This window comes from Nyctereutes procyonoides, unplaced genomic scaffold (assembly GCF_905146905.1).
Source record: "Nyctereutes procyonoides isolate TBG_1078 unplaced genomic scaffold, NYPRO_anot_genome, whole genome shotgun sequence".
Lineage (NCBI taxonomy): Eukaryota > Metazoa > Chordata > Mammalia > Carnivora > Canidae > Nyctereutes > Nyctereutes procyonoides.
Window position 1 is genome coordinate 28063834 of NW_026575042.1, and position 23710 is coordinate 28087543.

The window sequence follows — 23710 nt, forward strand, 5'->3', positions numbered from 1 at the left end:
TTCCAGAAGCTTTTGAATGTCTTTGGAGAGAGTGCCTTTAAGATGAAAGCCCTCCTCCAGTAGCTTAGCACCTTTGGGTTTCTATAACAATATGAATTGGGTAAACATACTCTCTTTCTCTTCAAATGTTGCCAATAGGAAAGAAGAGTCACAGGTAAATTCTTCCCAAATGAATCAAAACACTGGTGACTAGAGCCAAACCTGTAGCAACCTCAAGGCCCCTGGGCGTCTTTATAGCATCTCTTGTGATATCAAGCCTAAAACAGGGATATGGGATCTCCTCTTCTTTTTAAGGAACAACCAAAAAATCACTTTTCTTTTTGTGGATGACTGAAGTGAGAGGGGACATTTCCAACGTGTTAGAAACCCTTTTACCATGCACTAAGAATGGAGATTATAAAAAGACAATAATGCAGAGCATCCTAGATTTGGCCCTGAGCTTTGTTCAAGAAGGAACTGAAAGTGCTTGGCTTTCTTTTCTATTATAGACTTGGAGTCTTCTCATCACTTTGACGGCTGTGGCTGATTGCCTTTCTCTCTGGAATAGATAGCGGAGAAATGTGTTTCAATTCCTCTTGCCTTTATTTATCTGGAATCATAGAACTTAAGGGACAGGATCTACAGTCAGATGGCTTAGGCTTGCTGATGCTTCCGGTAAAAATTCTCTGGGACTTTGCCCTCTTCTCCACACAAGGGAATTAAAATTAACCAGAGGAAGCAGGAAAGCAGCAAGATGTACTACATGCAATAAAATTTAAAGATAAATAGATATTTTTGTTGGTTTAAGAGAAAATACTCTTAGTTTGAGATAGCTTTATATCTGTCACCATCAATCAAGCACTTTTTGAAAGAGATGCTAGGGATGAGGTTGGGGATTACTACTTGGATAAACCAGCCAATGACTTTAAGTCACTTCAGACACAGCAGGCTCTCAGCCTTCTTCTCCCATCTTCACCTACTTTCTTGCCCAGCTCCTACCTTTGTAACTTCTTTTCATCTGAATTGAACAAGGCAATGCCTGAGTGGCTCAGTGGTTGAGCATCTGCCTTTGGCTCAGGTCATGATCCCAGGGTCCTGGGATCGAGTCCTGTGTTGAGCTCCTTGTAGGGAGCCTGCTTCTCCCTCTGCCTGTGTCTCTGCCCCCCCCCCCCGTGTGTCTCTCATGAATAAATAAATAAAATCCTTTTTTTTAAAAAAAAGGTAATGTAAATATAAAAGAACACCAAGCTTTTCTACCTCTTCCTTACCTTTCCAGTGAAGACCAGAATTCTCTATAAGGGTCAGAAGATCTTAAGTAGATGACAGATTTGAAGAACGCAAGCAAGCATAAGACACTGCCTCCTGTGTGATAGAATTCCAACTTAGGCAAGTGAATTGTACTAGCTGTTGCCCAAACAGTGGATTGATGTGCTAAGAACCAGAACACTGGAAACAACATTCCAGACCTCTTGTTTTTAGCCTGCCACACACAAGTGCTTACTAATAATTGTGTTTATACTTTTATAGAGTTTATTTTGTGCCAAGTCCTGATCAGATCACTTTCAAATATTAAATCCTCATAACAAGCCTACTAGATAGATACTGTTATTATATCCATTTTATGGATGAAACTAATCAAGGACCCTTGGGCAACTTGCCCAGGATCAGGATAGGTACCAAGTGGCAGAACGGGAGTTTGAACCCAGACCTACTTACTCCAGAGTCTGGGGTCCTAACCTCCTGGCTAAGGCTTTTTGCCCAACGGCCCTATACCACACAGGCTTTAAAGGGCAGCATCAAGTCAAGAGAGCCTGACTTCTAGGGACTCCTGGGTGGCTCAGCGGTTGGGCACCTGCCTTCGGCTCAGGTTGTGATCCTGGGTTTCGGGATTGAGTCCCATATCAGGCTCCCTGTGAGGAGCCTGCGTCTCCCTCTTCCTGTGTCTCTGCCTCTCTCTGTCTCTCTCTCTTTCTCTCTCTCTCTCTCTCAGTCTGTGTCTCTCATGGATAAATAAATATTTTTTAATATTTTTTAAAATATTTTATTTATTTATTCATGATAGAGAGAGAGAAAGAGAGAGGCAAAGAAACAGGCTGAAGGAGAAGCAGGCTCCATGCAGGGAACCTGACATGGGACTCAATCCCAGGTCTCCAGGATCAGGCCCAGGGCTGAAGGTGGCGCTAAACCACTGAGCCACTGGGGCTGCCCTAAATAAATCTTAAAAAAAAAAAAAAAAAAACCACCTGACTTCTAAAGACACATCCCTAACATATTGTTTGTATGTAGAATAAATGTTCTTTTGTCTTTTTTTTAAGATTTTATTTATTTATTCGTGAGAGAGAGAGAGAGGCAGAGACACAGGCAGAGGGAGAAGCAGGCCCCACGCAGGGATACCGGGTCTCCAGGATCACACCCTGGGGTCAAGGCAGGCGCTAAACCACTGAGCCACCCAGGGATTCCCTCTTTTGTCTTTTTTAATGGAATTATGACATCACAGGGTAACAGTGGCCTCAACATCTGTTTGCTGTTTCTTTGCTGCTTTTTTATTAGTCACATCAGGGTACAAACAGCTGCCAAGGTACAAGGGGTAACTTCTCCCAAAGGGCATTTGCATTTTGAAAGGAGAGCCCCTGAATCAGGGGGAGAACCCCAGTGGAGGAATTACAATCATCAGCTAACCTGGGAGAGATGATACTTGGTCAGGTAATTCATTTGAAGGAATTCCAGAAGGTAGGCAGTTGAAAGAAAACTGATTCTGAAATAATGCCCATGACTACCTTTCTGATGCATGAATAGAATTTTTTAAAAGTCTTTGTCTTATTGCTAAAGTAATCGTAGCTGTTTATCACAACACAAAGTAAATTAATGGTTGAGATGTTCCCAAGCTCACTCAAAGGGGCAGGGATGAGGGGGGCACAAGGGTACAGATTTTATTGTTGCTGTTTAGGAAGGAAGTTAGGGTGTGGGGTCTGAATCATCTGCCTGATTGTTCTCTGGAAAGGACAGAGTGTGGCAAAGCAGCCACGAGGGGGAGGGCCTGAGCTGGCAAAATGGAAATCACCTCTGGTTAAGTGTAGACAGATTTCTGCCTCCGGAGGATCAGCCGGTTTCTCAGATAAGCATGCAGTGCTGTTGGAACACCGTATAGCGGAGCAGACCCCATCAGCCACTTCCTTCTTGTAGAATTCCATGGACAAACCAACAAAAATATCTATTTATCTTTAAAATTTATAAATTTTACTACTAAATTTTACTACTAAATTTTACTACTACTACTGGCATGTAGTACATCTTGCTGCTTTCCTGCTTCCTCTGGTTAATTTTAATTCTCTTGTGTGGAAAAGAGGCCAAAACTTCCATGGGCCCATGTGAAGCCCTGAATCTAACAATTTTTACTCTCCTCTAAGATACGTTCAGGACGTAGTATACAGAAAGATGGATTGGACACAGCTTGTTCTCCTGTAGGAAGCCTCTGATTAGCAGGCAGTGCTTTGTGGGATTTGCTGAAGAGGGAAAGAGAGAAGACAGGTTCTTCAGAATGATCTGATTTTCCAAACAGCCTCCCAAATAATTGTCAGAGATTGTTCGACTGGAGCTGGATCTGTAATGACTTTCACACTGGCTTTCAATCAATCCCCCAAATGTTAGCCTGTAATGAAATGCCCAGGGTGAAAACTTGTCTTTGGAAAGTGCCTCAGGGAAGCCATTTCTGTGAGCTACTCATTACTTATGTCTGTCAGAGAATGAAACAGGCTGGTTTGCCTCTAAAGGCCCCTCCATCTGGATACATACACAACCCTAACACTTTTGCCTTTTCTGTTCTAGGGAAGGGAAGGCCGAAGGGGGTCCCCAGGGGCCTTGGTAAGTACCCTATTCTTTCTGCCCTCCATGGTAGATGGTTCCAAGGATTTTCCTCATATGCAGATGGCACTGGGAATGTAAGAGCATTTGACAGGGACTTTGTAGGAAGTGCAGAACATTAGGCATGGCCCCACCAATGCCGGGCAACACAAGGGCCCCTCAGTTCAGCTGCTAGGAACTCGACAGGCCTGACCTAAGGCAGAGCCCCCTTCACAGACACCTCATAGACCAGAGGACCTGAGGGCCATTTGACTGCTTTTCATATGCACGCAAGGAATCGACTGCATGAGAGTGAAATTCTTTACTAGAGTCAGAAACAATCTTGTGTTCATTTTTCAGTATGGAAATGAATAAAATCCTAGGCAAAGTAAAGGGGGAGCCAAGATTCAGTCAAAATAGTACCCGTGTACTATGTATTACGGCATTAGACAGTATAAAGGGAGAATCTGTATGGAAACTGTGTAGAGAAAGTGTTAACACTGAAAATTCATTCATTAGGGGGAGCCGGGAAATCCTGGACCTCAAGGTACCCAGGGAGCTGATGGATTACAAGGCCCACAGGTATGTTGAAGAATTTCATAAATATTGATAAATAATGCTGAGTTATTCGGATGGGGAGCCTGTGGGTAGTTCTGTATAAAAACAAAAAACTGAGAAGTGTTTAATATGCTCTTGATCTCCTCCATGGTTCATGCTTCTGGAATTCTACATTTCCCATCATGGGAGAGTGATTTCGCTCCATCAAACCTGCTCCTGTTTTGCATTTTCCTCCATTGAATAGAGCAAATGGATGCTCTTGTGTTCACCTAGTATTGTATCAATTTGTTAGTAATGAATTATTAAGGCCTTAATATAATATTAGTAGTCAGTATCAGGATCAACAGATTGGTTTTCCCTAACTGAAGCCCTGCACACAGATCCCATGAAGGAAAGTTAGGAATTGAAAATTGTTATTCAACTCATCTAAAGCTAATTCACAGGGAGTGAGTGTGCTTTTAGGATATTACTGATAGGGCTTTACTTGAGCCATTTTTTTTCTTGGTCATACCATTACTGATATGGACATTGGAGTCAGGATATCTCTATCTTTCATGTTAGAAAGATGCTGGGGTCATCCCTAGATAATGGCTTTGTAACACATGGTATTTAGTTACCTTATGGAACTATTTTAAGCCACAACTTGTCTGGAAGGTGTGCATAGCCCTAAGACCTTCTCAAGAATTCATTTTTCTTTTAGCAAGTTTCAGATGATTCACACTAAGGTAGAATTTGCTTTCTCTTGAGGGTTCCAAGGTCCCTGAATCAAGCCACCAGCTAGCAAATCCTTTAAATTGAATAACCATGGAACCAGCCTAGATCCATCCCCAGGCTTTGTAGGGAGAGGAGTGATATTACCTCGGCTACTCTGGGGTCGAGAGTGAACTTAGAGAGTGAACCAAGGCTAGTCCAGTGGATGCAGCCACCATTTTGCACTGGGCAGCCGGGGTCATTTTATAGCTGGTGCTTTGATGGTGGGAAACGCTACTAACACTTCTAGTTTTTTCTTCCATGTGAGAGATCTATACGAGAACCATGTTTGATGGTAAATATAGTAGAAAATATGATTAAATTCCCTTGCTAAAATGTCCTTTTGTGTTAACTGGAAACAAATTTGCTCTCTATTTTACACATTGATGATGAGCTTTTTGGCCCAGGTAACCTGCCCCAACAAAGGAATCCATCTGACTGTTGTTTACGTCTTACTTCCTTCTTCTAAGGGTTTTATTTCTTCTTTTGGTCTCCTGTCCATTTATTCCTGTCAGAGGGGATGGAGTCTTAGACCCAGGGAAGGATTCCTTGATAAGATCTATGCCATTGAGTTGGGGTCTCCTCTCCATTCCTATTGTAAGATATGCTTAACCTCAGACTTAAAGGTCCACTTGAAGGATTGGAACAGTGCTTTTCTGTGGATGTGTTTCAAAAGTATATTTTCATTGCTTCACTGCACTATGTTTCTTTTGTTATCACCAAAGGGATTAAATGGAATTCCTGGCAGGAAAGGAGAGAAGGGAAGCGAGGGGCATAAAGGACCTCAGGTAAGTGACTCAGGTACCTTAGAGTCAGCCATCTCCAGTGAGACCATTTCCTCTTATTTCAAAAACATTGTAATATATAGTTTATTTTTATGTTATCTACATATGGGGCATTTTATTTTTCAATCAACTTGGGTCAAAAAATTGGGGACAAATTTTTAACATAGCCTTGATTCCTTGCACGTCTCTTAAGCCATCCTCTCTCTACTTCATTGGAGGTTTACTGAGAGGGCACAGACCCATCACATCAGCCTGAGGAAAGCATTTAGAAGAATATGAATCTTGCTGACTTGCGGACATTTCAAAACCTGATACACTATTCAGGTTTTTCTGACTTTAAAAAATCTAGCTGTGTCATGCGTATCTCCATTGATGGTAGATATTTGAAACTGAGTATACAAAGATTCCTTGCTACCCAAATTGATTTGATTCCTCAGTTCAGCTTTGAATTCATCCTCTGAATCTCTTTGGCCCTTGAGTTTCTGGCAGTGAGTAATGAGAGTTGGGATGCTGAGGGAGTCCTATGAAAAATGTTCTGAATTTGTTCACTTCTTTAGCTTTCCATAGCAAGAGCTCAGAAGGCAAGGAATACAAGTGTTTGCCCAGTTATTATTGTAGCATGTTTGTGGAAGATATCTTTGGCCATTTGCATACTGGGACTGAAACACATTCTGTTTTGGATGTACGCATGGTGCAGTGCACACACATGGCAATGTCTTGTTCTTACTAAATCAGTTCATCACAACAAATTTGCTGCATTTAGAAATAACATCTGTCATGACAAGAGCACCTTTTTTATTTCTCACTAAGGCCCCATATGAATTAGTGGAATCCCTGCTTATGCAGACTTGGGGTCTTCTAATCGGGTCTATACCGTGAGTCACCTGCTTTGAGTGCAGATGTCTCTCTCCCCTGGGTAGCTGGGTCTCTTATTAAGGAGGCATCAAGAAGCTGTTGGAGGGCAGCCTGGGTGGCTCAGTGGTTTAGCACCGCCTTTGCCTTCAGCGCAAGTCCTGATCCTGTAGACCTTGATCGAGTTCCACTTTGGGCTCCCTGCAGGGAGCCCACTTCTCCTGCCTGTGTCTCTGCCTTTCTCTCTCTCTGTGTCTCTCATGAATAAACAAATTGTCTTTAAAATCATTTTTTTTTAAAAAAAAAAAAAGAGCTTTTGGAAATGACATGAAGAAAAGCAAACATAATCTAATGTCTTTTCTAAGAATTCCTACAGTGACAACATATGTGTCTCCCAATTTCATTCAGGGCTCTTCAGGGCCAGTGGGAGCTAAAGGGAATGCTGGAAGTCCTGGGCCTCCAGGGAAAAAAGTAAGTGTTATCTCTTTAAGATTTCAAATACTGAGAAAAAAGTACCTCCCTTCTTTTCTTCATTTCCATGTTAATTCCTCACGTGATCTAGGCACCATCAACCACCTACCGGCTTTCTGCTGATGCATTCTTTCCCTTCCCTTGAGGAAAGAATTTCTAACTGCTTACCTCTTCCCTGAAACTGCTCCTTTTCACAAAGAGACACAGTGATCTCAAACATCATAAAACAACTCTTGAAAAATCTCTTCACTTCGCCGATTTCCTGAATGCATGAATATATATGATGGCAGAGTCTGACAGGGAGAGAGAGGGTGTCCAGACTGAAATCTATTTGTGCATACAGTTCTCTAATTCACCCGACTGTCTCTGAAGTGGCTCTGTTGGAGAAACTCAGACAGCAGACTATTGGTCCATTCAGAATCCCACTCACCTGCTTAAAACCTTTCAGTGACTCTCTTCTCCAGCTTGGTGAACCTGGCACCTGTGCAGTCACCCTGGGGCTGAGCTCAGAAAGAAGGGCCTCATGCTTGATTTAATGCTCTGCTTTCACCATCTTGAAAGTCTTAGTTCGATTTTACTGATCTTGAGCTTTTCTTGTCTCACTTACTAGGGAGAATCTGGAATTCTTGGAGATCCAGGGCCAATCGGGCAAGCTGGACAGAGAGGAAGACAGGTATGAGGTTTTAGGAACCTGGCTTTTTTGCTATTCTAAAGACTCAGTTCGGTGGCGAAGAGAGGGGGACTGATGCCATCAGCCTAAACACCTGCGGTATTGAGAGGTATTTTAGGACCTCCTAAGAAGATATTGGGACATCCTCCCACGCCCTGCAGCTCTCATTCTATAGCTAGTGGGTCTGTTAAAGCCAGTGGAAAAGGGGGCATGCAGAGAGGATAATGGATAAGTTACAGTAGGATATTTCAATATTTTCACAACCAGTATGGCCATATATATGCATGTCAGCTGAAAAATAGCATTGCCCATTTCTCTCCCTGTCTTGCAAATCTCTAGAGCAGCAACAAGAAGAGGGGAGTAGAGCCAAGAAATGAGCCATCTGTTCTAGTAACTTTGGCTGTACCAGCATCTCTGTCCATGGAGCAGCCAATATAGGAAAGATTTTTTCATTTCTTTTCAAAAATAATGTTTATTATAAATGTTATATATAGATATTGTAGAAAAATGACTAGGCATAGAAGATGAGAAATGGGGAAGAAAAATTACCCATAATCTCACTCTTAACATATTTCTTATTAACATCCTAGAGATACCAAAAAAAAATTACTTAATTTTCCCCTCTTAAAAGTGTATCATGATTATATTTCTGTTATTATATTTCCCCCAAGCATTATTTTTAATAGCTTCAAAATAGCCTACTGAATATGTATACCTTAGTTCATTTGACCAACCTCTTGCTATTGAATACCTGATTTATTTTCAATCTTTTACTGTCATAAACAGCACAGCAATGAACATTCTTGAATCTAAATTTTTAGACAAAATCATAATTTCTATGTAGAAATTTCTAGAAGTAGCATAACTGGTTCAAAGAATGTATGCCTATTTAAGTAAAGCTGAACTCTCTTACAGAGTACCCTCAGGAATATTCAAATAATGTATGCACCATGTGTTATGCAGGAGAATGCACGCTTCAGGGCATCCACACCAATAGTGGGTGTGTCACTTTCTTTTTTTTTTTATCTTTACCAGTTTTATTAACAAGAAATAATATCTCATCACTATTTCAAATTGCATTTCTTTGGTTATTAGTGAAGATGACATTTTTCCATATGTCTATCAGCCATTTGCAATTCTTCTTTGCGGAAATTCCTTATCTATGCCCTTTGAATCAGCTCCTAATATTCCAGGGAAGTAACTGCTACTAACTCCTTTGGTCCTGACTGAGCATTCCTCTGCCCCCACAGTGTTTACAGAGTAGAGCTGGCCAAAGTACCAGGTTACATACCAGGAAATGAGGAGAACTTAGCAATGTGCATGTCCCCAGAGTTCAAGGTCAATGATAAGGCCCCCCTACCTGGAAGTCCCCAGTGCTTCTCTTCTGATACCAGTATAGATTGCGGCTAAGTTTCACTTTTGAGAAATTAAAATGAATTGATATTTTCACAGGGAGATGATGGCATCCCAGGCTATGGTCATATGGGACGAAAGGGCGTAAAGGTAAATATGGAAAGCAATTATTTCTTTAATTGATGGAACAATTGATGCAATAAGTAATACAAGAAGAAACAATCATACTGCAGAAGTGGTCTATTGATTTATTTATGTTTTCTGCTGCAAATTGTAGGGCCCAAGAGGATTCACTGGAGATATGGGGCAAAAGGTACTGTACACATGACTTTCTTTCGAAATGACCATGACCTTGGGGCCTGCATGGCCCAGTGGTTGAGCGTCTGCCTTTGGCTCAGGCCGTGATCCCAGTGTCCTGGGATTGAGTCCCATGTCAGGCTCCCCACAGGGAATCTGCTTCTCCCTCTGCCTATGTCTCTGCCTCTCTCTCTGTGAATAAATAAATAAAATCTTCAAAAAAATTTTCCATGATCTTAACTTTCTACTTGAGAATTAAGATTAAAGAAAAAAACAAAACAAAACAAAAAGCAGGGCAATCGTTTTGCCAGGGCTTCACCAACTAAGGACCATACTTAACTACTATGGATCTTTAAATTCAAAAAGATTGTCCTGTCCTTCATGGCTGGATATCCCTGGTCTTGAAACTCTACCTCTAGATATCCTCTCGAGTTTAGTCCTTCTGTCCTCTTGATTTCTCTGCCTCAGGGAGTCTCATTCCAAACTCTTGGCTTCTGCTATTGCTATCTGTTCTTTATCATTGTAGCCTTCACTGCCCTTCACCTGGAAGGTGACAACAGTCTTTTCATTGGTCTCCACTTCCACCTTCTCACTGCATCGGTTAGTCCCAAACACCACTGTCACTCGGTATCTTCCATAGTGTAACCTACTCATGTTCCTCTCCTGAGCAGTTTTCAGAATTCCTCATTGCCTCCCAGATTGAAATCCACCTCCATGCTCTACAACCAGACATACCTTCCATTTCAGTCCGAGTGGGTCCTGTTATGTCTGTTCTTATACACTGGAATTCTGGGATAAGATTTCCTTTTTTTTTTTTTTTCTAACGTGTCCCATCTAGAAGAGTGTCTTCCAATAGTTGGTGCTCAAATTAAAATACAAAATATGGATTACAAAAAATTGAATGTCTAAACAGATCAAATCAACTATAGGAAAACAGTCAATTTTTGAATCCTCTTAAAAGAGCTTTTAGGGACACCTGGGTGGCTCAGTGGTTGAGGGTCTGCCTTTGGCTTAGGGCATGATCCAGGAGTTCTGGAATAGAGTCCCACACTGGGCTCCCTGAAGGGAGCCTGCTTCTCCCTTTGCCCATGTCTCTGCCTCTCTCTCTCTCTGTATCTCTCATGAATAAATAAATCAAATCTTTTTAAAAAATGCTTTTAATGGATGAATTTTACCAGAAGAGATTCTTTCTTTAGCTAAAGAAGAGTGCAAAAAGGAAATATATAAAAAACTATTAGGATAAGAGTTCTCATTATAGAAGACCAATTTTCTAATAAAGGGAGAAAATTTGCATATTTCAATTTAGGGATAAATGTGAAATTAGTTTTTTGATAAACAGGTGCTAAAATTCATTTCTCACCAAGATCAGAGTAAATTTTTTTAACCTTCAGCTTTTTCAGAAATGATTCATGAATTTAGGAAGTAATTAATGATTTAGTATTTTCTGTAGTTAATACTCCATATGTTTTCTCTGATTTTCAAGGATTTTTTTCTTTAGATACTTTTAGTAACTGATTGGGTAGCCATTGCCTTGATATTTATGCATAAATATTTGTATTCTTAGAAAATTAAAAATAGTTTGGGAAATATTTAAGTGTATTGATGACTTCGTTCCAAGAGACAGAAGTTGACATTTACTGTTTAATATATAGTATAGTTATAAGATCAATTCAATATTATATTAGAGAAAATTATTTTTATTCTTTCATAGCAAATATTTTAATATCTTGATTTCTTATATCTTAATTTTTAGGGTGATGTTGGTGATCCTGGAGTTCCTGGAGGTCCTGGACCCAAAGGATATAGGGGATTATCAGTAAGTGACCTATAATTGCAGAAATAATAGATGTTTTCTTGGAAGACTCTGGCTTTTGTGTTGTAATAATAAATGTGGATTATTGATCTAACCTAAGGCCACTGAAATGCTATTCCCTGACTGTGTGACCTTCACCACACCTTTTCAGGGTCTCTATTTCTATAACATGAGACTTGAACTTGACACCAAAGATCACTTTCAACTCTAAAATTCTCTATGGTTCCATGAATCTGAACTATTTTAAAGATTTATAGATTGATAACTGGCTGTTCCAAGAAATGTCAGTGCCTTTAGTATTTTCTAAGACACATTAAAGCCCAGAATATTAACCCTGAATGGAAATGCAGCAGACTTCTTCCCACTGTGTCCCTGAGAGTTTTCTGACAATTCCACTACCCATAACCAAGGTCATCTAGAGTATTCATTTTAAGGAAAGCTGTTGAGATCTTCTAATTATCATAGAGTAGAATGTTACAGTTTTTTAAAAAACAAAACGCTGAGCCAAGCATCTTTTCATTTTGAAGTGTGAGTATGATATCAGTGGTCATTATCAGCATGAAAGAGATGCAGTTCGCCAGATATTTTCTATCTGGCTGGACAAATTTCATTAGCATCCATATCCATCACCCAGAAGCATGAGAATGGCACCGCCCACTCATATCCTTTTATGTATGGGGAGAATTATTTTTTGTATTTGATCCTTTGCAGATGGGAAGTTTTTAATTAGATCTCTGTGTGCCCTAGTATATTTGTTTTTTTTTAGTACCAATCCTAGTTTATGACTAATTTACATTCCAATGCACAACCAGTGCCAGAGCAAAGTATGTTACTAAATGGAGAGGCTAAGAGGGAAATGGATGTTTTCCAATGGTTAAGAATGGCTATTTATATTATAAGTAAGGCATTTACTTGACTTGAATTAATAGTTGCTTTCTTTAAAAACATTTTTTTTTTCTAAGGAGTGCCTGGGTGGCTCCATGGGTTAAGTGTCTGGCTCTTGATTTCAGCTCAGGTCATGATCTCAGGGTTTTGGGATCAAGCCGCACGTTGGGCCTGTGCTCAGCCTGGAGTCTGCTTGAAATTCTCTCTCTTCCTCTCCCTCTACCCCTACCCCTGCTCACGGGGCTCTCTAGATAAATAAATAAAATCCTTAAAAAATGTTTTTTAATTGTAAAGTCTCATTAAAACTGAGAAAGTTTGATAGACAGTGTAAAAACTAAATCATGTTCCTATCTGCAGCTCACTGTTGGCCGGAAAGGTGAGGAGGGATCTCCAGGACCCCCAGGCCCTCCTGGACGAAGAGTAAGTACACCATGAGAACTAACTAACCTATACTGGTCTCTAGGATGTTCCCTGGAAGGGGTACAGAATTTAAAGTCAGACCGCTGGGTTCAAGTCCAAATTCTGCTTCTTGCTAGCTGTGTGCCCTTGGGCCAGTCACCTGGTCTCTCAGTTTACTTCCAAAATGGGGATGACATATCCTGTCCTACTACCTCAGAAGGTAGCTGAAGATCAGGTTCTCAAATGTGAGCACTCTCTGTGAATGATAAAGCTCAATGCAAATATTAGCTGTTACTGTTTTTGTTTTTGTTTTTGTTTTTGTTTTTTTAGCTAAAGCTTAAAAATAGGGATGGGAATGCATAAGCTTCATAAAGGTGTCCTGGCAAAATTCCATCATGCAAGACAAGTTGGTGGTTTCCCAAATCACTCTTGTTGCCTTCCCATCTTCAAAATGTAGAACTCCAGAGAGATTTGGAAATATAACTGCAGTTTCCCGCTATGCTTCCACTGCAAGAGAAATGTCGCCTCTGGAAGCATTCCCAGGCAGAGTCAGGCACATCTCCCAGTGATGAAACATCCATATCTCTATTTTAGTGCCTCTCATGTTATCATAATGATTTATTTACACACCTCTCTCCCGTGATGAGCATAATCGGGTAAGAACTAAAAGTTGCCAACACCTGGGTTTGTGTAGGAGGTGCAGGAAGCATTGTGTACAGCATGGAGAAACAGTTTATCTTGTTTTGTGCATTCTGAATGCTTTATGACTACCTGCAGGGGTTCTTTGACTTGGGATCTTCTAGAGAGAAAACTAAAGCATGGATGTTTTGTGGATGACAATAGAATGAGAGTCAACTGGCTGTAAAGGATACTCTAATACATCCTTTTTCTTTCACATTAAGGAACTAGTGAATATGTAGCCTCCTGGGTGAGAACCTAGTCTCTGAGTCATGCTGATCTGGTCTGGATTTCTCTCCTTTCCAGATTCTGGAGCTCCCATGTGGGGATCCTGCATCTTCCCAGCCTAGTGCTTGGCACTACTGGTCCACTAGAGTATGGTTTCACTGTCTTGAGCTTGCTGGTCTGCCAGAACACAGCTTCTCTGACTTGGGCCCTGCTGATCTGCTAGAATCAGATTAGCTTCTTTGTCTTGAGCTTTCAATCCTCAGCCTCTGCTTAAGAGCTTGCTCAAATTCTTCTCCAACTCTGTCCTTTAGGACAGATGCTCTGAGCTCTGATCCTCTGTAAGATGTGGGCTGCTTATCTATTTATTAGTCAGAAACTTCCTCTCTCTGTTTAAATGTCTGTGCGTTCTTTTCTGTCTTCTGTAATAGCCTACAAAAGGAAGGATGAAACTCTGCATCTCTTAGTGAGACATGTAATTTCCTGATTCTGGTCAGGAAGAACCTGGGCTCCCAGTGGGTAGAATTATAGATGCCACACTTCTGGATAGCACCAGCAGCACACAATGGGCCATCTCAGCATTCAGCAGACATTTAACTGTTTATTAGGTGGATTGATGCATGGATGGTTGGATGGATGGATGGATGGATGGATGGATGGATGGATGGATCAATGGATCAACGGATGGATTGATAGATGATGGTTAGATGTACAGATGACCCAGCTGTCATTCAGAATAGGGGTTCTTAGACTGACATCCCTGGTTGAGCTTCTGAGGCCAGTGAAATTGTATGAGTGTAAGCTTGTAATAGCATTTTCTGGAGCCAGTATACTAGGATTCACCAGCTGCCCAAAGAGACCTATGTGCATTGAACATGTTAAGAACCGCTGCCAAGGAGAAGGCTGATCCTGATAAAGGAAGTAATAAGGGGAAAAGAGAAAATTTCAAGCTGTGAAAAAAAGCATTGCCATTTTTTTAGGAAGCTTCCTTGATTCATTTCAGGCAATTATGTGTACTCCTTTGTTTATAACCTCTCACATTTATGAGCTTACTCTTAGGTGTAATGCTCTTCTTTTGTGTAATGCCTATTTTGCCCTGTAAAATGTCTCTGGTTCTTTCACATATGTAGAGGTTGTATGCTACCACCTGCATTTTAAATGGCTTGATTTGTAATACATCTGGACCTCTGAATTCTCAATAAATTCCTCTCCTTGTGGCATGCTTTGGGAAGCCTGTTGTTTACATTTCAAGTTTTCTCATGAGAAGTACCTTCTAAGTGTTATATCTTTAGTACAAACATCTTTAAAAAATACTTTTGGGGCACCTGGGTGGCTCAGTGGTTGAGCGTCTGCCCTTGGGACAGGTCATGATCACAGAGTCCTGGGATCAAGTCCCACTCAGGCTCCCTGCAGGGAGCCTGTTTCTCCCTCTACCTATGTCTCTGCCTCTTTCTCTCTGTATCTCTCATAAATAAATAAAATCTTTAAAAAGAAAAAAGAAAGAAATACTTGTTTCTTTACTTCTCACCTACAAAAGTAATTCAGTTCACTCTGAGCAGACATTAGCTTAACTGATCTAACACTGAAACAAAGAGGTTTGCACCTTGATTAAGTAGGGAAATAGCATTGTAATCTACCAGTTCAGGAATAATTTAATTGCTCTCTGCCAGCTGTGTTTTTAAGAATGAAGGTTTTTTTTTCTTTACTCTTGTTCTGTCACTCAAATTTACATACCAATAACTTGCTCTGGTTTTGTTTTCCTAGGGCATGAAAGGCATGGCAGGGAAGCCTGTATATTCTGTACGTATTCCTTATTCACAAATGAAAACCTAACCAGTCCAATAGCAAATAAATATGGCAACTCAGAGGTTGCTGTGCTCATGTTTCTGTTCTCTTTTTCTTTTTTTATTTACAGCAATGTGATCTGATCCAGTTCATGCGGGACCATAGTCGTGAGTATCTGTGTGTCATGGAACAAGGGAGTTGGTGTATTGGTGAGGGCTCTTAGGAGGTGTGGTGTGGGTATGCAGAATCAGTAAACTGAATCCACTGGTGGCATGCGTCCTCTACAACAGGCTTGTCCCGAGTACTTGCTGTAGGAACAGCTCACATCAAAGGTGGGAAGGAAAAGGGTATAAGTAAAAGACTCATGAAGTGTGATTCATATATGAGAGAAAATGTGCTTATGGGAAACAATTAGAAACCAACTCAAAAGTTGTGTGAATTAGCTCACATGAATACAACAATTTTGTACAAAGGTCTGTGAGGGATAGTGTAAAGGGATGAGCTTGGGGATTTCAGCTGAGTTAGTTACTGAGTCAATGAAGTCTCCTTGGATGGGATTACTTGAGTCTAGTTAGAGGGAAGTGATGGGGAGAGGCAAGAGAATAATTTCAGAAGAGGAATAAAGCAGGAGTCAACAGAGAGATTGTCTTTGGTTATGAAGAAGGGAAATGAGGTAGAAAAAGCCAAGTGATTTCATTTGTGAAAACTTATCCCAAGGACATAAAGCAAAAGAAAGAAAAATGATAGTCAAATATGTTGTTGAAATATTATTCATTAAAACAAAGTGAATGAAAATACCTTTAGACTGCTTGCACTTAGAGACTAGTTAGGCTATGGTGTATCATCTTCTTTTTTTTTTTAATTTATTTATGATAGTCACAGAGAGAGAGAGAGAGGCAGAGACACAGGCAGAGGGAGAAGCAGGCTCCATGCACCGGGAGCCCGACGTGGGATTCGATCCCGGGTCTCCAGGATCGCGCCCTGGGCCAAAGGCAGGCGCCAAACCACTGCGCCACCCAGGGATCCCGGTGTATCATCTTCTAATCAAATACCAAGCAGATATGTTTTTTTTTTAAGATTCAATCAGAATATGAATAATACTGTCATTAAAAGGAGAAAATTATATTGGATTCTTAGTATTTTTACATATAGGTAAATATGTACATAAAATAAGTTCTAGAAGCAAAAGTAGAGAAATGTAACAACTTACTTTATTAGAATGGTAGAGTTTTAGGTGATTTGTCTTTTTTCATGCTTCCATTTTGACTTATAATGAGGCTTATACAATCACAGTCAGAAGAATGTAAGATGGGAAAACTGGAGAGACCTAACCTATCATTGGATAACAATGTAGGCATTGCAAGTGTGAGGCAAGGAAAGAACAACAACAAAAACAAGTTTGAGATATGTGTAAGGCCAGAGCAGGAGAGGCTTAGTGCCACTGTGGAAGAGAAGGCAGGAGGAACTGGGAAAGAGAATCTCTTGGTAGGAAAATAGGATGACTCTAAACATTTTAGAGGCAGAGAAATGCTGTGTGGGCCCTAAATTAAATCATCAGCAGGCAGCTAAATAAATGGACTGAAATAAAAGTGAGAGTCAAGAGAGGAGACTGGGATGTTGAAGTCATTTCACTCCTTAAGGTCACAGGGATAAGTGAGGTCCTAAGGATGTGAAATACAGAAAAGGAAACAGAAAGCCAAGGGGTGAACCCAGGAAAACATCTTAGCAGAAAAAGTGGAGCCAAAGGACAGCAGTGGCATTACAGAGATGAGAAAGTCCCACAAATGAGGGGAACTTGAAAAGAAGCAAGAAAAGGCCAACGGACAGAAGATTCAAAGGGAAGGGACCTGGGTGGAAAGACATTGCTCAAGAACGTCTCTCCAGGCTCTCCAGCACCCAGAGGAAGTGAGAACCAGGGTCTGGGGCCCCAGGTGCAGGGCATAGAATAGAGGGAAAGCCATTGTAGGGGAAGAGAGTTCTCAGGAAACCAACAGGTATCTTCCCAAGGAAGAATGAAGGAGGAGGAAGTCGTGGGGGAAATAAACTCTGGCCTGTTGAGGGTTAGTGATTTGAAGACAGTTTTCCAACCCTGAATGAAAGGAGTTAGCTGCAAAATTAGGGGGCCAGGGGAATGTGGGTTCTGTAACCAGACAGGGTGCTGATTGGTAAGCATGGAACTCCAGAATGCAGAACCCAGATGGGATTTGGGTGACATATCTTTAGAGCTAATTCAGAGGGCCTCATTTTATAGGTGACATCATGGAGGCCCTGTGGGGTTGGGCTCCTGGTCTAACATGTTTGCTTTTCAGTCCTATAACACTGCACGAAGGCCAGTGACTGAGACCCTACCCCCAGAATAAAACAAGAGCTCTAGGGGGCTGAGAGGAATGTGGAGTATAGGTGGTTGTGTTAGGAGTTAGTTGGATACGTAGGTAGTCAGGGCCAAGGTCTCCAACAAGAAAACAGGGAGTTAGAACAGCTAAGGCGAAAACTCACTAGCATACTGTTTTACAGCTTAGCATCCTGTCTAGCAGCTTTTGCAGAAGTGACTTTCACAAAACATCTTGAAACAAAACAATTAACTATAAAACATTGGTCACTTTCACCAGTTGAAGCAGTTAAGTCTTCAAATGTCAGCCCAAAAGACCATCAACACATGATCAGTAACCAGATAGATAAATGGGTACATTGATCAAAGCCCTGATTTAGGAGGGCTAACCTTAGGAGCCGATCCGTCAGTTGCAAATAAAATAGGAGGGCCCAAATGATTAGAATTTTGGAAGGAGGGGGCATAAGTAAAGAGGATTTTTTAGGAAAAATAAACATACTAAAAGAGATCAAGTAGTTTCCCCTGAAGTCAAGCAGTTTTGTCACACTCAAACCCAGACAGGGGTGTCTGTTTCTAGAGACTGTGTTTCTAGCCTCACAGTTGGGTTGAAGGTTAACAAATGTAGGTTCTCAGAGAAAAAGGGATCCTTTGCAGCCCTTGAGATGCAGAGAACGCTGTGGGTTCTGAGTCCCATCTGTGGTGGTTAGCATCTCAGCAGCCACAGTGTTAAAACAATCAAAAGGTGTTAATAGGGGTGACATGAGAAAGCATGAGCTGTGGGACAGCAGGGTGGAGGCTAGGTTGTTGCCAGTGCTAATAAAATATTTTATTATATCAGAGTGACTCATTTGCTTTTTAAGAACTGAGAAAAATGAGCAAGGAAACTGTCAGGCCAGTGCTTTCTAAAGATTTACCAACATCTCCCTCTGATTGGTCCCCTGCTTATAGAGTAAATCACTTAGAAAAACCAGATGCTGTTTTGCTCAGGAGAAATCCTTTGGGGGCTTTCCCTCCTCTCTCTAGATATGGATATCACTCAAACACAGGAGCTGTATTTTTTAGCAAAGACCAAGTTTATTTGGAAACCCCCATATTTCTGCAGGAAAAGAGAGGTTCCCAAGGTGTTCATCTGGGAGGAAAATAAGCCCTCATATTTTAGCCTTGCCTTGCTGAATGACTCTCAAGGCTGTAAGAAGAGAGACAAAACAAATTGAATTTGAGCTATCTTGCCTTTTAATCAGAGGCTCATCTATTCTGCTTCTAAAACAAGTGATCAGCGTTTCAGATTTCAACTGGGATTGTGCTGAAGTCTGCTGGTCATGGCTCACAAGGACAAAAAGTCAGGAAGGTTCACCCATTAATAAAATTCTGTGTACGTGTTCCCCAGGCCTCTAACCTTGGCTTCCTATAATTTAGGAATTAGCCTTATTTGCAAATAGGGTCAAATAAAATATTAAGCTTTGCCGAAATTTTGTTCTGGGGGATTATTTTTAGCCTGTGTGCCAAAATGTAACAGATTCTTCTCTCTCTTTCTCTCTCTCTTTTTTAATAGCCTGTTGGAAAGGTGAGTATTCTTACAATACTGTGATTCTTGCTGAAGTAATTAACTGCATTCTGACAAGACCAATTTGAAAGAAACTCTCAGTCCCATGGAAGAAAGGACTTCTTCCTTCTATGCAGACACGTCCATCTTGGGATTATAATTGTCAATATCATGCTTCTACCTGATTGTGAAATAGTGACACCCAGCCCTAAGCCCCTTTACACTGTTGTGCTTTCTAGGTCCTATCTCCATTCACAATTCAGTTTCTTTATGGAATAGGCCCTCTTTGCTGGGGAATTCAGGAATGGGTCTCTGAATGACCCCATTTTCTTGCTCTTTGCTGACCCTATGGACAATGGCTTCTTGGATGGGTGATGTTTCCTTTCCTGTCTCTGACCCCCACACACATCATTCATCTCACCAAGTGCCTACCACTTATAACCTGACCTTGCTGTGGATGGTCTTCTGGGGGCCTCGACCACAGTGGGTGTCACATAGCACCTTAGGTCTCTTGGACTCCATTGCCTCTGAAGCCAGTTGTCAACATCAAGAACTCCTGGTCTTCCAGAAGCCTGCTGTAGTAGACCCATAGAGACCTATCCCAAAAGTTTGAGCTTATCCTAAAGTTCGGCATCATTAATTTCAATTCTGAAAAATAAACAAACAAACAAAAAAACCCACCAAAAACCCTTTTACATGTAAGTGCCCAATAAAACTTAATTGGATTTGAATTGCATTTATCAGGTATCCTGCTGGGCACTAGGAAAAGGAAAAAATAAATAGAAACTGGTTCTGCTTTCTGGGAGAATCTGTAGCAATAGGTCAGTTTTGAAGATACTTGCCTCTCACTTCTTCAATAATTTTTAGTACTAGGGCTAAGATGGGAAAAATACTTAATTTTTCATATTTTGTTGTTCATCATTAGCTTTGATATTTTTTCTTCAGTGTAAAATTCCTCGATTCAAAACATCTCTAAATCAACCCTTCCTCTCCTATTGCTGAGAACAGTGGTTTGGGGTGTGGGATATTTAGAGTCTGATGTGCTTGGGGAGTTAGCCAGATTGAGAATATAGAGCAGCCTCTGTATATGGGAGTGTTTGTTTTTTAAATAATCCCTTTTTTCTCTTCCTGTGTTCAGACTTTAATAGTACTTTGAAAAGTTAGGTTTGATACATAAGTCAATCCCTGTGAGATTCCTAAAGTTCAATCATCAGAAGACAATTGCAGACAGCTCCGTTTTTATAACAGCTCATTACAAGCCTGCTGTGGTCCTGCTGGGCCCTTCTTCCAGCCGCCCTTGCTTTCATTTAACAGCTAGCTTCCATGGGGGCCCCTTTCTTGGGAAACAGCCTCTTTGTCCTCTGAATGCTTACAAAGAATAATAGTCACTCTGTACCTTTCCATGGAGTGATCCTCCCCAGCGTAGATTCCTTGAGGGCAGTCTTGAATTTGGGTCATCTTTGCATGTGTCTCAGTGTACATCACCCTGCATGTCACCCTGCATGCTACTCAGTGAATTATTTTTTGCATAAGTGGATCAAAATCTTCTATCATTATTAGTAGATCATTTCTGAAGATTTTTAAAGACTGTAAACTTTCAAAACCCTCAATAAGCCATAATATCCTTTTATTCATTTCTTAATTTACTTAGAGTAAAACTCATTTTTTTTGTGTGAGTTCTGTTTCATCACCTGCAAAGATTCACGTAACTACCACCACAATCAGGATTCAGAGCTGTTCTAGCAGCACAGATACTCCCCTCAATTTCTTTTAAATAGCAGACTGATTGAGGGCTGTGAAGTTTGAGCATCATACCACCACATATGAATGCTCAGACTTCTACAACACCTTCACATGAACAAAGCATTACTTATGCCTACCTCTAGTTCTAGAGCCAAAGGCAACACCTGCAACTCCCTAGCCTTTGGTGTAAACCAGCCTCAACCCTGGAGTAAAAGGAAGGGGAAGGACTTTTGATCAGTGAAATAACTTCATACTTCTGCTTTTTATGTTTGCAGAAAAGTGTCCAGTGTACCCAACGGAGCTGGTATTTGCCCTGGACCAGTCCAGTGGTGTCTCTGAACAGAGATTTAATGAAATGAGAGACATCATCACGTCCATTGTCAATGACCTTAAAATCAGGGAAAGTAACTGCCTTGTGGGAGCAAGAGTTGTTGTGGTTTCCTATGACACAGGCACCAGCTACCTCATCCGCTGGTCAGACTACCATAGCAAGAAGCAGCTCCTCCAGCTTATTTCCCAGATAAAGTATCGACCTCCCACAGAAGCCCAAGACATTGGTAATGCAATGAGGTTTGTGGCCCGGAACATTTTCAAGCGGACATACGGGGGAGCCAATGTGAGGAAAGTTGCTGTGTTTTTCAGCAGTGGACAAGCAGCCAGTCAGTCATCCATCATCACAGCCACCATGGAATTTAATGCCCTAGATATCAGTCCGGCAGTCTTTGCTTTTAGTGAAAGGATTTTCCTTGAGGCTTTTGAGGTATGAACTTCTCTTGGCAACTTCTTTATGTTTAACATAGTGGTACTGTTAAGGATAGTAGGCAGTGGTGGGGCGGGGGGGGGGGGGCTGGATATGTGGTCTCTTGACCCCATCTGCAATTTTCCCAGCTATATTGTTGCCAAAGTCCATGAAATCCAATGTGTAATAACAACAGTAGTCAGTAATAATAGCAGCCCATTTGCTCAGCTCCTACTGTGTGCCAGGCACTGTCCCTAGAATTTTATATACATACTCATAACCCACTGCTGAAGTGAATGTTGTTATCCCTATTTAAAAATAGGGAAACTGAGGCCCAGAGAGTTTGAGTGACTTCTCCAATTTTGTACAGCTAATAAATGACTAAATCAAAATTTGAACTAAGGTTTTTCTGATTGAAGGGGACTTAAATATGGTACTCTATCAGCCCCCTGCAGATCAGGTGTTTCTAACATCTGTCCTCTGCTTGCTATATCTCATTGAATAGCTGGTTTTCACTTATGATAGATGAAGTTTAGGAGATCTTTGAACCCCTAATGTTGTATAAAACATTTAATGTAAATGAACATATGAACACAAGAGAGGCGTCTGCCTTTGGCTCAGGGCATGATCTCAGAGTCCCAGGATTGAGTCCCACATGGGGCTCCCTGCAGGGAGCCTGCTTCTCTTCCCTCTGCCTGTGTCTCTGCCTCTCTGTGTCTCTCATGAATAAATAAATAAAATCTTAAAAAAAAAAAGAACACAAGAGAGGTTTGGATCAACAGATTCTTATGGGAGTCTATATTTCCTCCTCTCCCCCCAAAACTGAAGAATTTCTCCACCTACTGTTTTACTGTTTTTAAATATATTCAGATTAGTCATGAACTACATGCTCCTGGAGCTGGGTAAAGCTATTGTGTTGTCCAAGAGATTACAAAGGTCTAAATATATACACAAATACATCTTTCTACTGTAAAAAAAATAAAATCAAAATGGAGGCCCTCTATGACACGAAGAGAATCAATCTGCTCATGACACATCCAAGAAGTTTTTGGATATAGGAGCCACAGGGAAAGTCACAATATAAACTGATAAAAAGGATTGTAGGAAGTCAAAGTTTTGTCTACAAAAATGACTACCTCCCAACATACTAGATTATTTACTTATTTGTTGTATTATGGTATATGTCCCTATTGTACTAGACTGTAAGGTAGAGATTTTATCTGCTTTGTTAATTTCTGTATCTCCAGCATCTAGAATACTATCTATAACATTATAGGCATTCAATAAATATGTATTGAATGAATGAATGAGTGAATGGATGAATGAAGAGCATATGGTTTATTCCTGTGAACAAACTTCCTTGATTTACCAAGGCAGCATTTAGTCTTTCCATGGGAGACAAACAAGGTCAAATACAAAATAATACCCAAAGCATCCAATTTCATAAAAAAAATAGTAAGGAATGTAGTAAATACTTTTTGACTAAAAGGCTGGAGTAATTATAAATATTTTCAAATGCTCACTCAATGTTTTACAGAAAAACAGGGTGTAACTTTTCTAACCCTTTACCTTCCCAAGGAAGAAGGGGGAAAAAACATAAATATCCCTGTGGATTGAGAAATACCTCATCACCACCCAGGAATGATAGGTTTCTTTCATTGTAATAAAGGTATCTGCTTTCCATGGTGCCTCACACAGAGTAAATGGCCAATAAGTAGTTATTGACTCACTGAATGAATGAGTGAATTAAGAATAAATGAATGCCCTATATTGTACCTCTCAGTAAGTATTGAAGCAAGAAAAGCAACCAAGAGACAGACGAAATGAGACTGTGTGCTACCAAGAATTTTGAATAGACTTAGTATCTTTTGTCTACTATCTTTGGAAATAAACTTTTAAATTAGAATTTGTGATTGAGGAAATCTACTTGACATCTGAAAGATGTACCTTCTTCTAAATAGGGTTATCGGGGGTGGAAATAGTTGGGATCACTGCTTAAAGAAGCCAAGGGAAACT

General features: G+C 40.7%; 1 protein-coding gene across 1 annotated transcript in view; it reads left to right on the forward strand.

The window, feature by feature from the left end:
* COL6A5 (collagen type VI alpha 5 chain) overlaps positions 1 to 23710 on the forward strand; it is a 123904-nt gene that overhangs the window by 70138 nt on the left and 30056 nt on the right. Inside the window, exons 21-33 of the mRNA XM_055320882.1 lie at positions 3805 to 3840; positions 4339 to 4401; positions 5853 to 5915; positions 7173 to 7235; positions 7846 to 7908; positions 9358 to 9408; positions 9536 to 9571; positions 11309 to 11371; positions 12611 to 12673; positions 15320 to 15355; positions 15471 to 15507; positions 19222 to 19233; positions 21231 to 21715. Coding sequence (XP_055176857.1) covers positions 3805 to 3840; positions 4339 to 4401; positions 5853 to 5915; positions 7173 to 7235; positions 7846 to 7908; positions 9358 to 9408; positions 9536 to 9571; positions 11309 to 11371; positions 12611 to 12673; positions 15320 to 15355; positions 15471 to 15507; positions 19222 to 19233; positions 21231 to 21715 — 1071 coding nt within the window. The remainder of the gene's footprint in view (positions 1 to 3804; positions 3841 to 4338; positions 4402 to 5852; positions 5916 to 7172; positions 7236 to 7845; positions 7909 to 9357; positions 9409 to 9535; positions 9572 to 11308; positions 11372 to 12610; positions 12674 to 15319; positions 15356 to 15470; positions 15508 to 19221; positions 19234 to 21230; positions 21716 to 23710) is intronic.